This window comes from Vanessa tameamea, chromosome 5 (genome assembly GCF_037043105.1).
Source record: "Vanessa tameamea isolate UH-Manoa-2023 chromosome 5, ilVanTame1 primary haplotype, whole genome shotgun sequence".
Classification (NCBI taxonomy): Eukaryota; Metazoa; Arthropoda; class Insecta; order Lepidoptera; family Nymphalidae; genus Vanessa; species Vanessa tameamea.
In genome coordinates, this window is record NC_087313.1 from 9,384,135 (window position 1) to 9,399,828 (window position 15,694).

Genomic DNA, 15,694 nt, shown 5'->3' on the forward strand with positions numbered 1-15,694 from the left:
AACGCACACTGCAATATTTGACCGGTAATGATAAAATCGTACTGAGCGAATATAATAAGCAATCACTAAGAGTAATTAAATTGCTTCACGAATGTAATTTACATTGTGTATTAACAAATATGAATACGCTTATTGCGTATGGTTAAAACCGCATTGGATAATGAATTGTGAGATTCAATTGTTTCACTATAGTCAAATTGACATAGGCTTCGTGTAAAAAAATAATATCATCAAAATCATTGTTATCAGGACCGACGCAATCTTATCGTACATTATTTTTTCAATTAAATCGTACATTGATTTTTATATGCCTGAATTTTATATTAAGATGGTTATTACAACATTATATTGATGTAGTATTTACTAATAATTGTATAAATACTTCAACGCCAGTAGTAGGGAATAAAACATTTTTTATAAAAAGAAATAATTTTTATTAAAAATTTTGAATTTTTAATAATTGTAATATTAAAATTAAATATATTAATATTTAACGTGGAACAAAGTTTACACTTAAACCATCCTTTGGGGCCAGTATCACAGCGTATGGATCGGTTCTAACCGTATACGGTAGAACTGATTCAATTCTGTAGTGAAGAATTACCTGGGCCAGGGAAGCTATTACTTGCAGCATTCCATACCTTTTACCTAGAATATTTACTAGGTATATTTAAAAAGAACATTTTTAATAGTAAAAGTTAAAAAAACACTCTGTAAATGTGACACATGCAGTTTTCTTTCGCCGACCAGCGTAAGGCGTATTATAAACACAAATTTACACAGGTACTTGAAGATTCATTGCTGTTCAAATAATAACAAATCTGATTGTTTTATTTGATTTTATAATTTTATATTTTATTTTTATTTATTTAGATTTATATTTAGTACAATAAGAAAACCTTTTTATTTCTTATTAAGTATTGATACTCAATGATTAACTTATTACAAAGCATATTTTATTTATAATTAAAGAAATAACTTTTTTTTTTATTATAGGTAGGCGGACTAGCAAATTCACCTTACAATGGTAAATGGTCACCATCGCTCATGAACATTGGGGCTGTAAGAGATAATAACCATTCCTTACGTCACCAATTCGTCGTCAACCCTGGGAGCTAAGACGTGCCTGTAGTTACACTGGTTGACTCATCCTTCAAACCTGAATATAATAATACTAAGTATTGCTGTTTGACGGTAGTAAATACTTACCGATACAAAATCGGGGTCCTTCACCAAACGGCAAGAATACGGGGTTGGTAGTATCGATCTCTTTCATAAAGCGTTCTGGCCGGAACTTCTCTGGCTCAGGATAGTATTTCTCATTGTAATGTATAGCTAATACATTTATAAATACAGGCGTGCCTGTCTCAATCGTAAGATTATCGTCTAATTTGTAATCCTTTGCACATAATCTGTCTAAATACGGTACGGGTGCATGCATTCTTAGAGTTTCTGAAAATAAACCATTTCTATACTATGTGAGTAATAAATTAATGTCTAGCAACCATTACACTCAGTTTCAAAAAGTTTCAAAAGTACAAAATCAAAGGCACTCCAACAATACCGTTAACACAAGCTGCTAAATATTTTAATTCCAATAATTCATTGTAATCCAAAACGTCGCGCCCTTTTCGCTTCACTGCTTCACTGATTTCATTAAAAAGTTTTTCCTGAAAATTGAAACATTCTAACTGTGTGACGGATGTTTAGTTCAGCGACCTAAATGTATTCCCTATTTTGTTTATGACACAAGAAGCAAACATTATTTATAAAGAAATAATAGATCATTAAAGGTACCTGCACATCAGGACGGTGAGCTATTTCGTGCAAGACAAAAGCGATAGTCGTGGAAGAGGTTTCAATTGATCCCAAAATGAAAACAGCCGCTTGCGCCAAAATAACATCATCAGCAGGCGCTGTCAATTGAAAAAATTGCTAATTTTTGACCGACTTAAAAAGAAGAAGGAGGTTTAATGGATTTGAGCTTTATTATTTTGAGGTAGGTGATGAGATTGTTCTGCGTATTTTAGTTTTTCTTTTTTTTTTATGAAATCCAATTGATTTATCATTCATTTTTAGTGCATTTTATGTTATTGTTGTAAGTTGCTCGATACTTTTCTGTAATATTTGCAACTTTATATTTTGTCAACTTACGTGAATCGGGTTCAGCGGAATCATTTAATTTTTTTTTCAACTTAAGCAAAATATTAATAAAATCATTCTCGTTTTTTGTATCATCCTCCTTGCGATGTTTAGCGATGTCCCAAAATATATTTTTAACGTAATCTGTGGCTGGAGCAGAAAAAAATTTAAACCTATAAAAATAAAATAACTCCATGAAACAGCACTTTATCGTTTATAAAATAATATGGTAACAGGTGATGTTATATTAAATGTCTTACCGTAAAATTGCAGCCATAAGGGGAACGAAGAATATCATAGTAAATTCTAAGCCACGCCAGAACGTCCATTGTACCATGTGACGTGTTATATACCATAAGGGCGACGGCTTATCATTTAAAATACTGACTCGAATACCAAATACATTATAAGCTACAGTATCAGACGTGTACATGGAAAATAGTTCCTGCAAACGATAAATTATACGGTCACGAAATTTTATATTATATATATATTTTTTACTCATACTTAAGCATGTGTGAGTTTGACTTTAAATAATAAACATACCATTAATATATACATATAAATACGTAAATATTTAGAGTTTACCTTTAAGTTAGCAACGTTGTTCTTTTCAACGTAGTCTCGCTTTATTTTTTTCACTAGCTCTGTTGCATTGGTATTCATCAGTTCGGTTATTTTCCTTAGACGTAAAGATGTAAACATTGGGGAGAGTTCGTACCTCAATTTTTTCCATAGTGGATTCTGAAATTATAATTTATGGCTAAAAATTAATGTTTCGATTGTTTTTTTAGTATTCAGACATGTAGAAGATTATTTACTGATTTTTATTTTTGCTTAGTTATAGTTAGAAGGTTGATTCGTGAAGAAGATTCTATGAGTACATAAGTAATTGTTCATTTTTATAACTATATTTATAACTGTAATGAAAATCTCACAATTTCAGGGCTTATGGGTCGTATATCAAAGATATTTATCAATTTCATAAATCTACTTAATTCACATCGAATATTTAAAATTAATCCAAAAAAATTAATTAATTCATTTTATTAAAATCTTCTAGGTTATAATTACAACTGAAGTGAAGATTAACGAAATAAATATACTTCTAGCCTGAATATATATTTACTGTTATTTTACATTAGATAATATAATATTTTACTCACCCTAACCGTAAACAGATTCAGAGTTCCGAGAGGATCCGAATAACCACTGTACAAATATCTATTTGGGAAATATTCAAAATCCTTTATAAGTATATTTTTGGCAAGTTCCGGCGACTGCACCATTAAAACAGGATTCCAAGCAAGGAATATTCCCACGTAATCACTCGGATGCCTATTTCTTAATTCATAACAGTAATCCCAGATACTTCTTCTCATAATAAATCCTAGATTACCGAAAATAGGAACAGGTTTGTCATATAGTATACCTCGGTCTTTCCAGTAATTGTAAGTTTTGCGTAAGTACAACCATATTATAATAAAAGAACCGATTAATACTCCGATCAGAGAGCGTATCAATAGCCAAACGATCTCACTGGCGTCCATTTTGATACTAAAGTACATTCATTATCTATTGAAAAAACACACAGCCGTCTGTAATCTTAAACAATTTAGATATAATGATAGACAGCGTATTTTTAGCATGATTATGCTTTTATTGTATGAAAATAAACAAAACACGATTATAAAATTATTATTACGTCATAAATTGATTATTTACTTTTCTTTGGAGTACTTTAAACAATGTATTTATAGTTCGTATAATTATTACTTAATATAAATTTCAAACTACAATCTGTCTTTACGTAAGTTATAGAAACAACCTGTTGATTTCTCACTACTGGGTTAAGGTCTCTTTTGGTGAATAAGTTTTCCGGCCCACATTGGTGTAGCGTGGTGGAGTAATAATCCTTAAAATTGTTGTGGGAGTTATCACTCGGTTTTTCAAATTTAAGTTTAATTATTATTTTAGGTTGTGATAATCCAGAAAAGGACACAAGATACCTAGCCATTGACCCCTCACACGTTAACGTAGCCTATATATATGTATGTTACCGTAAAATTGTAAATACCGTTAGATTATAGTCTATCTCGCGAGATTTCGAACTGTTGAAAGATTTTGAACCGTAACATACTGCTTACAATTTAACGCATTACTTTTCGGTAGATTATAATCTACTGAAGCTAATTAAAGTTAAATTATAAAAACTAACTTAAACTAACCGAAATGTCATAAGCAATCGAAATTTTTGACGTTTTATTTTGAGTTAAATCACCGTTCACAATATTCCGTTAGTTTACAATCTCGCGAGATAGATAACAATCTAACGGTATTTACAATTTTACGGTTCTACGGTGATATATATATGAGCATTATATAAACAGTTTAAAAGGAAAATTATCGTTAGTGTCTATTTGAAAATTTAGTTTCTACTCAATACTTAGTCGAGCGAACACTTAATTTAGTTATGGACGCTTTTAAAATGTTCTCTTTGAACGTATGATAGAGTTTAAATTAATTAGTTCCAAGGAACTTTCCATATTATGCTTTCATCATAATTCACCGTTACTATACCATGACGTAATATATGTTTTAACTTAGATTAAGTAGACGTAAAGAAATAACGACATAAGCCAATATTGTGTTATCGTACGCTAGTATTTTCAACGATATAATAAAAATAATTATGTTAAATTCAATATGTGCACCTCTATTACTATTTGTGACAAACATAACTAGTACATAGTTATGTTTATATATTTAAATCTTATGTATTATTCATACACACGTAGTGTATTAATAGAATTCCTCCTATACGGTTGTATCGATTTGGATGTAATTTTCTTTCTGTTAATACACAAAGAGTTGGGCACTGAGTCGAATAGATTAGATTGGGAAGAAAATATAATTTTATTTCCTCCGGGAAGGTCTGCTAGTATTTATATTTTATTTCAATGATTCACATGCTAAGTAGTATCTCTGTAGAAAACGGTTTCGATTAAGAGGTTATCGATGTAAATGCGCTCCGCAGGCTGGGCGCACCATTTGTATCTAATCCTACTATATGCCAGTCGCAAAAAAAGTGTGCCAGGCAAAGACATAAAAGACTACTTTGTGTGACAGGTCTGCTCAGCGCAACTACTCATTGATTTATACTTCGATAGAGAAGAGATACTGTTATCAAAATAATGTGTAAAAACCCGAAGATTTCCTTAGTTTTGTAAGTTGTTTTATTATTTAATGAGCTGATGTCAATCAAAATCAAATCATAGATAATTTAGGTGCAAAAAGGGAATAATTATAGAAGCATCAACCTTAGCTTAGATATTTTAGTTTTTTTTATTATAACGACTACCGAAAAAGAGGTTTTAATTTAATTTAAATAAGCCTTACGAAAACCTAACGTATATATATCCACACCTTTAGAAATAATAAAAAAAATACTAACTATTTAAATTGTTCTTAGTTTTGGTAAAAAATGACGGATTACGTCTTAATGGTTTTAAGATTACTATATAAAAACGCAATTTTGAATGTAATAAAGCAATGTGTCTTGTCAATAATATATCGTTTAAATTCTGTTTACCAGTACTCTCACTGATATTGTAGAATAACCTAAAAGACAGCTCGTTGTAGAAATTGAAAACTTACTGCAGTAACATCGCATGGGCGAGCTCTATTAATGGTAATGATTTGGCTTTTTTGAAACAGCTGTTTTATTATAGCTAATGTGTTGTGTAATGTTTGTGTTATTCAATATATTGAAAACAAATTTGATGGTTGTACATTTAAAAATTTTTGAAAATGCTATCCGACCATGATGTTGCTATATTTTTTATCGTCAATCAAACGAATGTATCCCCCCTTTGGTTTGTTGGCCCCTTCAAAGCGGAATACAGTAATATTATCTATTTGATGGAAGAACAAATAAATAAGCAGTAATACAGCCGAGCCTGCAAAAACTTTAAAAAAGTGTTGTATAAAAAACAGTGTCTATCTGTTAGTATGACAATCTAAACATATACTGGAATAGGGGGAGTTATGCACATTTAAACATTTGAGTTTAATTTTTTAACGTAAATGTATATATTTTTTAAGTTAAGCAATATTATTGATTATATAGGCATTATAAAAAGGTTTAATTAAAAAAAAATATATGATTTGATTGAGCATGAACGCAGGCTATAAACTATTAATATAAACTCTTGCATAGTTTTAAAATATAGAAAATAGTAAGTTCTCTTGGTCGGGTCGGTGTGAGCCAAAAACCTTAGTTATACGAGAATATATATATATCTTGAAAAATTCCCAAGTTAATCATCTTTATGAAAATAAATAACAAGTTAATTATAAATCCGTCAGAACCATTTACAGTTTACTTGGTGGTAGGGCTTTGTGGAAGCCCGTTATACCATCCACTCATCAGAAATTCTACCATCAATACTTAATGTAGTTGTTTTCCGGTTTGAATGTTGATTGAGTCACTGTAACTACAGGCACAAGGGCATCTTAATTCCCAAGGCGCATTAGTGATGTCAGGAATGGTTAATATGTCTTATAGTGTCTAATGACTTGGCACTTTTGTCGGTACACATAGCTATATAAATATAAAATAAAAATGAACACTTTGCTATTTGAACTAGAACATCAAAGATGTGTGATCTTTTTATAGAGAATGTCATATTGTTGAGTTGTATTGACTGGTAGTCTAGGAGCGGATATTGGAGCAATAAGAATTGTAATCTTTATGGATTAATATTATATTCCTAAGTAGAATATTTGGCGAAGACTAACGAAATAGTTAAATGTTATAATAAGTACAATGGTTCGAGGAACTATCGTACGTGATCATCACCCACAATAGATGAGTATTTTTAACAGTAGATTGTATTCACGGTGCATGACGACGACATCGATGGCGATAGGTTTTAATGCTGACTCTAGTAGAGTAGATTCTAGTAGAGACAACTCCCGATTATTTGGATACAAAACAAAAAAAAACAACATAACGCTATGTAACAATTTATATTGTTTTAATATATATAAAGTAGGATAAGATTTAGCTGAGTGTGTGAGGAGTAATTGATATGAATTTCGTGGGTTTAAAACTCAATTAGAAACGGTGTTACGTAACAAATATATTTTGAATTTAGAACAGTATTACGTGACAGATTGGTTTTGGATTTGAAATAGCTTAACGTTGATAAATTCAGATTGGAGAATGCGAAAGAAAAAAATGTATATATTATTATTATTTTTTTTTTATAGTAGAGGTGGCAAACGAGCAGGAGGCTCACCTGATGGAAAGTGACTACCACCGCCCATGGACATCTGCAACACCGGGGGGCTTGCAGGTGCGTTGCCGGCCTTTCAGGAAAGAGTACGCTAAGTAGTAAGAAATATTAATCATATAATCGATTACTTTTACTGAATAAGTGATAATCATTGTAATAAACACGAGAAGTAAAGGTAAACTAAGGACACGAAGTTTCTATTACGGAAAGTTAATATATCCTTGCTGGGGCAAAAGTATTGGATTCTACAATAAGATTCCGCTGATATATTTAAGCGTGCTTATAAATAAGTTTAAATCTTATGTTAAAAAAACACTGTATTTCATTTGAGATTTGAGAAATACATAGTCAAATTTATATAACTATATTTCCCGGGAGTGATTGAATAAAGAATATTTTGATTTTAAAATGTCCTCCAAGAAATACTTTAATTCACTTGATATGTTTCTGTGCAAGTCTATCTTATTGATTTGTTTTGGTTTGAAGGATGAGTGACAAAGAGTCATTACAAACACAAAAGATATTACATCTTAGTTTCCAAGTTTGGTGGTGCATTGGTGTTGTATGAAAGGTTAATAATTCTTACGGCGCCAATGTCTTTGAACGATGGTGAACTTTTACCATCAGGTAGTCTATTTAATCACTCAAATAATTAAACGATAAAAAAAAGAGCGTCCTATAAAGTTTATATATAAGAATCACCAAATTACTAAACGCGGTTACAAACTCCTGCCTCGAGAAGAAGCTAATCTTGTTATTCAATCATCTTATATCGGAGATCGTGCTAGTCATATATTTTACATATCTGAATAATTGTCAGAGTAGTTTTCAATGTGCACAATATTAATTTTAAGATTATCCAATAATTCAATTATATTCGTATTGTCGCTACGAGTAACTTATGAAAGTATTCAATGGAAACGGTTGGTATCGAACCGTATCAAAGTGATACGAGAGATTCATTGCGAATCACTGAATGGTAATCGGGAAATTAAATTCGATATTCGATTATTTTTTTTATCAACGTAATGAAAAACCAACGCTGAAAATTTCGCGACAAAAGAATAAGCCTTGATATTTTTCATTGTTTTGTACGCTTTTATATCCACACACATGCCGGAATTAAAATTTTCAACATTCACATAAAGTGGTATAAATACGACGCGCTATGTTAACAAAACAAGTTTAAAATTTACCTTTTTATAAACTGGAACTAGGTAACTGTAGCCCATAAATATAAAATGACAGCCCCACTGTATAAATATTGGTTTTAACAATTGGCTAAATTTTGCTAGTTTTTACTTTAGATTATAATTTTTTATAAGAATTAATATTTACTATAACTTATTCCACCATGCTTCTTTTATATGGGTTTGTCAACAACACATGTTGCTGAATTTCATCCAACACATTCATTCTTTCTCACGATATTTTCCTTCACCGCAGAGCATTAGATGAGTTATATACACAAATTAAACACATGAAAACTTAGCTTAAGCCGAAATCGCAATCTTTGCTAAACCCCTGGGCTATCTCGCCTCATTTTTCTATCAGGTTAAATAGTATTATTGTGTGACGCATAAAATGTAAGTATCGTTTTTTGTTTTTTTTTTAATATATACTATATATGGTTACGAGACTATTAAACGTGTAAGCATGGGACCAAATTTCCAAAACTTAATATTTGACCCTCCCTCCTTCACACGCGGGTCAATTAGTATTAAATTGATTAGTAGTAACTTGTAAAGTATAATAAAAAAATGAAAAGGAATAAACTGCGTGCCTCTACCGTGTGTCAGTACTGGAACTGGAGAAAGTTCACAGTGAAATTATTCGTAATTTAATTCTCGTTGAATTTTTCAACCCACACCGACAAGCAAATATGCATTTAAAATAAATGGAGTTGACTTAACATGGGACAGAGAAAACGAATTAATAACAAATAAATTATTTAGAAATATGTACGTACTTCATAAGATTTTATCCTTAAATTTTACATATATTTACATTTCTACAATAAATGTTAATGCGTATAAAAGTTTCGTCGTCGTTATTTTTAGGTTCTCGACCAATGATATTGCGTCAATTCGATGTCAAATGTTGTTTATTTGGCTTTTGTCCTCCTGTGGACAGACTAATCGTGGTATTATTATATTTGAAGCTATGAAAACGATTTTGCTATGATGCTAGTTTTAATCCCCCGAAACTGCCACCGAACAAATGTAATTCTTATAATTACATTCCATACAACTTTGTGACATAACTGTATATATTGTAACTAGCTGTTACCCGCGGCTTTGCCCGTGTAGAATATGAATATATTTACAAATTAACTTAAAATATTACGTTAATGTAATATCACTTTGTATACCACATTGGTGTGTATTTCAGCGCTTAGGGTAGAATATCCAGAAACGGTTAAATGCGAATCAACACATTTTTAATCGGTAGCCCAAAAATAAAATTTCATGCTTCTAGCTTCAATATGACGGACTTCCAGCCTAACCTGTATACGAAATGACAAACTCTATTACTCCCCTTAGGCGTAAAATATCCAGAAACACTTAAATACGTAATCTACTAATTTTTAATCATATAAGCCCATAAATAAAGTTTTGTGCTTCTAACTTCAAAAATGACGGACTATACGGATATTATGTAATGTTGTTCCTACTATATTTTCTCAATGTTTGTGTGCATCTACTTATAGTTTATATGTACATACATACGCGGGAAAGTATTTAAGTAAAACCTATTTTTTATGTGAATTGTTAGTTTATAGTATGTTTTATTATATATAATGATATTTTTGTTAGTGTCGGTATCTTAGCTGTCTTCCTCTAAAGCACTCAACAAATTTTGATACGGTTATGACTAATTGGAAAAGCGATAAACGGAGAAGGTTTGTATATATAACTTGTATTTATTTTGTCTGAACTATGATGATATTTTCTACAAAAGGCGTACGCTTAAATGGCTAACACAGGCAAAACCTAAGATACATTAAAATAATGTTCGTACGTGCGACCAAAAAACCGTTCGTTGGGAATGGATCAGACAGGCTGTAACAATAAAATTCTAACCTTAGCCGTTAAAATTGCCCCGTTTTGAATTTATAAGACGTCAAAAAATGTTCAACGTTTCACAATACATTTACGATTAGAATAAATTTTTATATTATTTGTATTTATCAATTATGACATTCTTATATAAGCATTATAAAATAAATTTTTATTTCTTAAAGACTGGCACTGCACCTGCAAACCCATGTAGATGTCCATGGGCGGTAGTAGTTACTTTCCATCGGGTTAGCTTCCAGCTCGTTTGCCGCCTAAACCATAAGTATTAAAATACTAGATATTTTCTTGCTAAGCGCATTTTTCATTTTCGTTGTTAACAAATGACACTCGTGAAAAGCCGGTTCGGGTCGCAGGTTAGTCAATAAAACAACAAGTCGTTGCAGTTATACAAGAATATTTGTAATTTCTGTCGTCTCGTACATTGAATCGCAACATTGATACAATAGCGGTTTTTTGACAAGCTTTACTTTTGCTATTTTTCTTACCTTAGAGATAATTTTAATGATGTCATTTCCATTGGGTAAGACATCTGTAAAATGAAGTGTTTCTTGCTCTTCGGAGCATTTTTTCTTATTTAGGCGCAGCGCGATATCGATCGAAAAGTCTGCGGGTACGATGACGAGACTTAATATTTTAGTAGATAGGTACCGTTCCGTCCCTTTTATATGTTACAACGAAAAACACTTTTGAGATGTTTTGTAGCTTTTCATCATCAGAGTACTAGGACGCGGATGTAAAAGGTATTTGATTGATATCTAAAGGTGATTTCTACTGATAGTATGAAATAATTACATTTAAATAAAAATATTTAAAATAATTGTATTTGGCTAACATACCCATGTATTTTAAATGTTGAAAAAGAGTAACTACCGAGTTTCTTGCCGGTTCTTTTCGGTAGAATCTACATTCCGAACCGTTGGTAGCATCACTTAATATCGTTTGTAAAATGACGATTTAAAAGTGTTTTTACAAAATTCTACTTGAGTAAACTATATTTTGATTTTGATTTTGAGAAACCTACTACGTGCTGCCACTTATTTTTTGTTTATTTATTTTTTTTACATACAAATAAAACTTAAAAATGTTAACTGTACAAATCATGAACGCGTGGAATGGTGGCACAGAATGTTAGCATAATGTCTCCGTTGAATCGCAATTCCGAACCTCTCGGCAAAAACTTGAACTTAACCTGTCACCAGTGGATAATAAATACAATATGACGAGGTGTTATACTTTCAATAAAGGTTTTTGCACTATTATTCAAAGTCCAAGTATTTTAACTTCAAATGTAACAAAGACAGAATTTGGAATAAGGGACGTATTAACTAAAATATACGGCATTTTACACTACAGGGAATTTGTATTCGCTTTCGATTTTGTTGTTCTACTCAAATATTCCGCACGCTCCATGCTCATGTTTTATAATCTGTGATAAAAACATTTCATGATCAAAATGTCGTCACGAAGTAGATCGACGCATTAAATATCAAGTCGTTTATGATTAGAGTCACATTTAAACTTAATACTGTTACAAATTTGGTACAAGTTAGGTAGTATATTCGGTTCTGTTAACGGATATTCGGCGATTTACCAAACAGTTTATAACTATTTGGTAGAAGTGCTGCAGAAGCGCCATTGCTAGATTAACTAATATCCTTAGAAATAAACCCTTTTGATTTTCTCGTTTGAAACGAAATACAACTAACAATTTAAACTACTAAAGTTAATATTATTTAAATCAATGTAGTTAGTGTGTGCAAACTATAATATAAAATATTGTAGAATAAAGGAAGAAACTTTGTAACAATCATACTAACAATTATAATATATGTTAACTCTTATTTTTTGTGTATAAGTTATTTTAGTCTACGTTATCTATTCTTCAATAAAATGCACACGAACAATACACAATAATAATCTCAAATATGAGTCGATATGTTATATAACAATTTATAATTTTAATTATCAAACAAAAATTGCAACAGACTTGGAAATATTATAAATGAAATATTATGTTCGTTATGTTAATAGTTATGTACTTGAAAATATACTATACATATAATAAAATAATAATATCAAAATAACCGCGTTTTACTAAATGCAAAATAATAATAAAGTCACGCTTTTTTATTAAATTCAAACGCGCACGAAGTCGCGGGCACAGCTAGTATTAAATATTATTATGGGTGGATATAACCTCAATCGATTTCGTTTGATGCAGCATATATTTTTGGTAGGTTAATAACAAAGGTGGATGGTATAGCCAAAGGAGTTTTTATTTTTACGGTGGTATCATACATATGTGCTGTGCACGCGACTCCGTGCGCGTTTGAATTTAACAAAAAAGTTTTTGTTCAGTTCTCTGATATTACTATAACTTATTAATTCTGTATTAGGCAGCTTTTTTGATATTAAGTCGTTGGTGGCACTCGACGTGACGCCGAAGTGGTGGTATGCGCGAGGGCTGCGCGCGGTACTTGGTCTTTACAGCGTGATTTTATTATTATTTTATATATAATTCTAAAATAAAAGTAGCCTAAGTTACTTATATCAGCTATCTGCCAGTGAAAATCCCGTCAAAATTGGTCAAGCCGTTCCAGAGATTAGCTGGAACAAACAGTCAGACAGAAATTATAAAAAACGTTATTTTGATATTTGTACCGTGTACCAAATATACTTTTAGTAAAAATCGGTAATTTTAATATTACAAACAGACACTTCAATTTTATTATTTGTATAAACGATATTACATATAATATTGATTATTTTTAGAAATAATGATAGATTTTGTAATAATGCAACAAGTAAATAAAATAACGCAACACCGGGTTTCCGTTTCTCGGGCAAGTAAGGGTAAGATTCTATAATAATATTATTCCAATAGTTTTACTTTTTCCAACAAATACATGAAAAAGTTTTTGGTAAGGCGTAATACTCGATAAACAATTATATAAATGATCAAAAACGTTTAAATTTTATTGCAATAATATACATAACTCTGCAGTAATAACGGTGGAAAAGAGTTACCTAATAATTTTATACATATTAAATAAGATTTTTATTTATTTAATATGTATAATTTAGTAGGGGCGATTATGATTTGAATGTATAATTAATTGACCGTATTTATTTAATTTTGTTTTAAAGGTGATGAATATAATATTTAAATAGATATATGTATTTTTTTACATCTGCAAATAATCTAGATCAATACATTTAAATTTATTTTCGTCAAATCTTAGATGATTTCTAGACTTTCTCGGAAGTCAGTAGAAAACGTCATACATCATAAATATGCAATATTCAAACATACTACTATAGCTTATCACCATAGCGAAATAAAAATCACAAGGTGAAATTTTATATTAATCTGATTAGGATCGTAAAACGATTGTATAATTTTTAAATAGTAGATAAAAATTACCAAATTTCTCATGATGATAATATATAAAAAAAGGTTTCGTATGTTTGATTGTTTTTTTTTCCGTTTGACGTAACGACTGTTGATCCGATTGATTTTGAACTTTTTTATTATTAGGACAGTAAGGCTATATGTAAACAGGAAAGTATGTTATTAATATATACTGATGCGTATTTTTTGAGATATAGCTTGGAAAATTGTCGATCTGGTAATTGCTTTTAAAGCAAACGCTGCCAAAGTTATAACAAATACAAAAATAATCTTCGTAGGAGAGATTTGTCGTTTTCAAAATGTCAATCAATATTCAGCAACGGAATACATATAATATAAATGCGAAAGTAACTCTGCCTGTCTGTCTGTCACTCTGTGTGTTGCTTTTTTACGGCCAAACTCCAAGGAAGTACACAACCAATCCCCAAAACACGAGCAAAGCCACGGGCGACAACTAGTCTTTTATAAATAGCTCACAGTAAACATTCGAAATTTAAAAAATGGGGCAAAAAATACAACAACTGTAGTTTAGTTTAATTGTCCCAAAAGTAATCCTTAATAAAAAAATACATAAGATATTTTTAGATATCGTTATATGAAATTCGAAAACTTTGAAATTCGAAACGGTAGTTTTAGAAATAACACGAGATATTTAAATAAACACGTAGAAAAATACTTGGAGCATGCTGTCCTGCAGTACGATGTATTACCACAGTACGGGCGAATAGATCGGTTGGCGCATGTTTATATCGATGGGTTAAAAAATATCTCGGAATAAAATCCTAACTTTACTCGTACGAAATCCCGACTTGCAGCTAGTTATTTATATAGTTGATAAATAAATCATTGATTTTCTTCGATCGTTTGGAGTAAGAACATTAGATTGGCTTTGACATTTCAAAACATCATGTTTTTTGAATAGGTGTACTTAGAACACATTTTTAATTAAACTGAGTACTTAATCAAACTGTGAAATCCTTGGTGGTAGGGCTTTGTGCAAGCCCATCTGGGTAGGTACCACCCACTCATCAGATATTCTACCGCCAAACAGCAATACTTAGTTTTGTTGTGATTCGGTTTGATGGGTGAGTGAGCCAGTGTAACTACAGGCACAAGGAACATAACATCTTAGTTCCCAAGGTTTGTGGCGCATTGGCGTTGTGAGGAATGGTTAATATGTCTTACAGCGCCGTTGTTTATTGGTGGTGACCACTTACTATCAGGTGCCCCATAGGCTCGTCCTCCAACCTATGCCATAAAAAAATTGATCTATATATAAATGGGCAAATACGAGTTCAGTACCTTATTTCTTCTATATTTTTCAACCGTTATATTTTTGTTTGATAGCTATGGAATAGCTCCAGTGTTTTCAATAAAAAAATGAAAATAGAAAAATGCAAGTTCACATGTAATTTTCCTTAAATATTTAAGTCATTATGGTCGAATTTCGAACATAGAGCGAATACAGTATCTTATGTTCATATGTGTGTGTCCACATAAGATTGTCACCCATCCTGGACATCCCGTCGACTAAAAAATGGTTCACATATCTTCTTACATGTAAATAAACAAGAGCAAAAGGTGTTCGGGTAAATAATGACTAGAAAAACTTTAACTTGAACGAAAAAAATCCCGAGAGAACCACATAGTAATAATACAATACAAGGACTAAGGGTTTCATTTGGATTATTTTTAAATCGATTCACAATTTTAACTGAAGTATTAATATTGTAACATTATTTTGTCATTATTAAAAGTAT

At 31.0% G+C, this 15,694-nt stretch overlaps 1 protein-coding gene across 1 annotated transcript; it reads right to left on the reverse strand.

Annotated features, from left to right (window-relative positions):
* Window positions 1-431: 431 nt before the first annotated feature.
* Window positions 432-3,705, reverse strand: LOC113392273 (cytochrome P450 6k1-like). Its single transcript, XM_026628621.2, has 8 exons — window positions 3,309-3,705; window positions 2,731-2,886; window positions 2,403-2,587; window positions 2,155-2,315; window positions 1,798-1,916; window positions 1,565-1,670; window positions 1,210-1,452; window positions 432-648 (listed from the first exon to the last, which is right to left on the reverse strand). Exons 1-8 carry the CDS (start codon window positions 3,690-3,692, stop codon window positions 491-493), a joined length of 1,512 nt encoding a protein of 503 aa, XP_026484406.2. The 5' UTR covers window positions 3,693-3,705; the 3' UTR covers window positions 432-490.
* Window positions 3,706-15,694: the final 11,989 nt, after the last annotated feature.

What these genes read in the sequence shown, in the direction of transcription:
- LOC113392273 (XM_026628621.2), bottom strand. Translation starts at nt 3,692, where the DNA reads ATGGACGCCAGTGAGATCGTTTGGCTATTGATACGCTCTCTGATCGGA. An exon ending in CTTATGGCTGCAATTTTACG is followed by an intron (nt 2,316 to 2,402) that starts GTAAGACATTTA and finishes TTATTTTTATAG; the next exon opens with GTTTAAATTTTTTTCTGCTC. An exon ending in TTCCGCTGAACCCGATTCAC is followed by an intron (nt 1,917 to 2,154) that starts GTAAGTTGACAA and finishes TTCAATTGACAG; the next exon opens with CGCCTGCTGATGATGTTATT.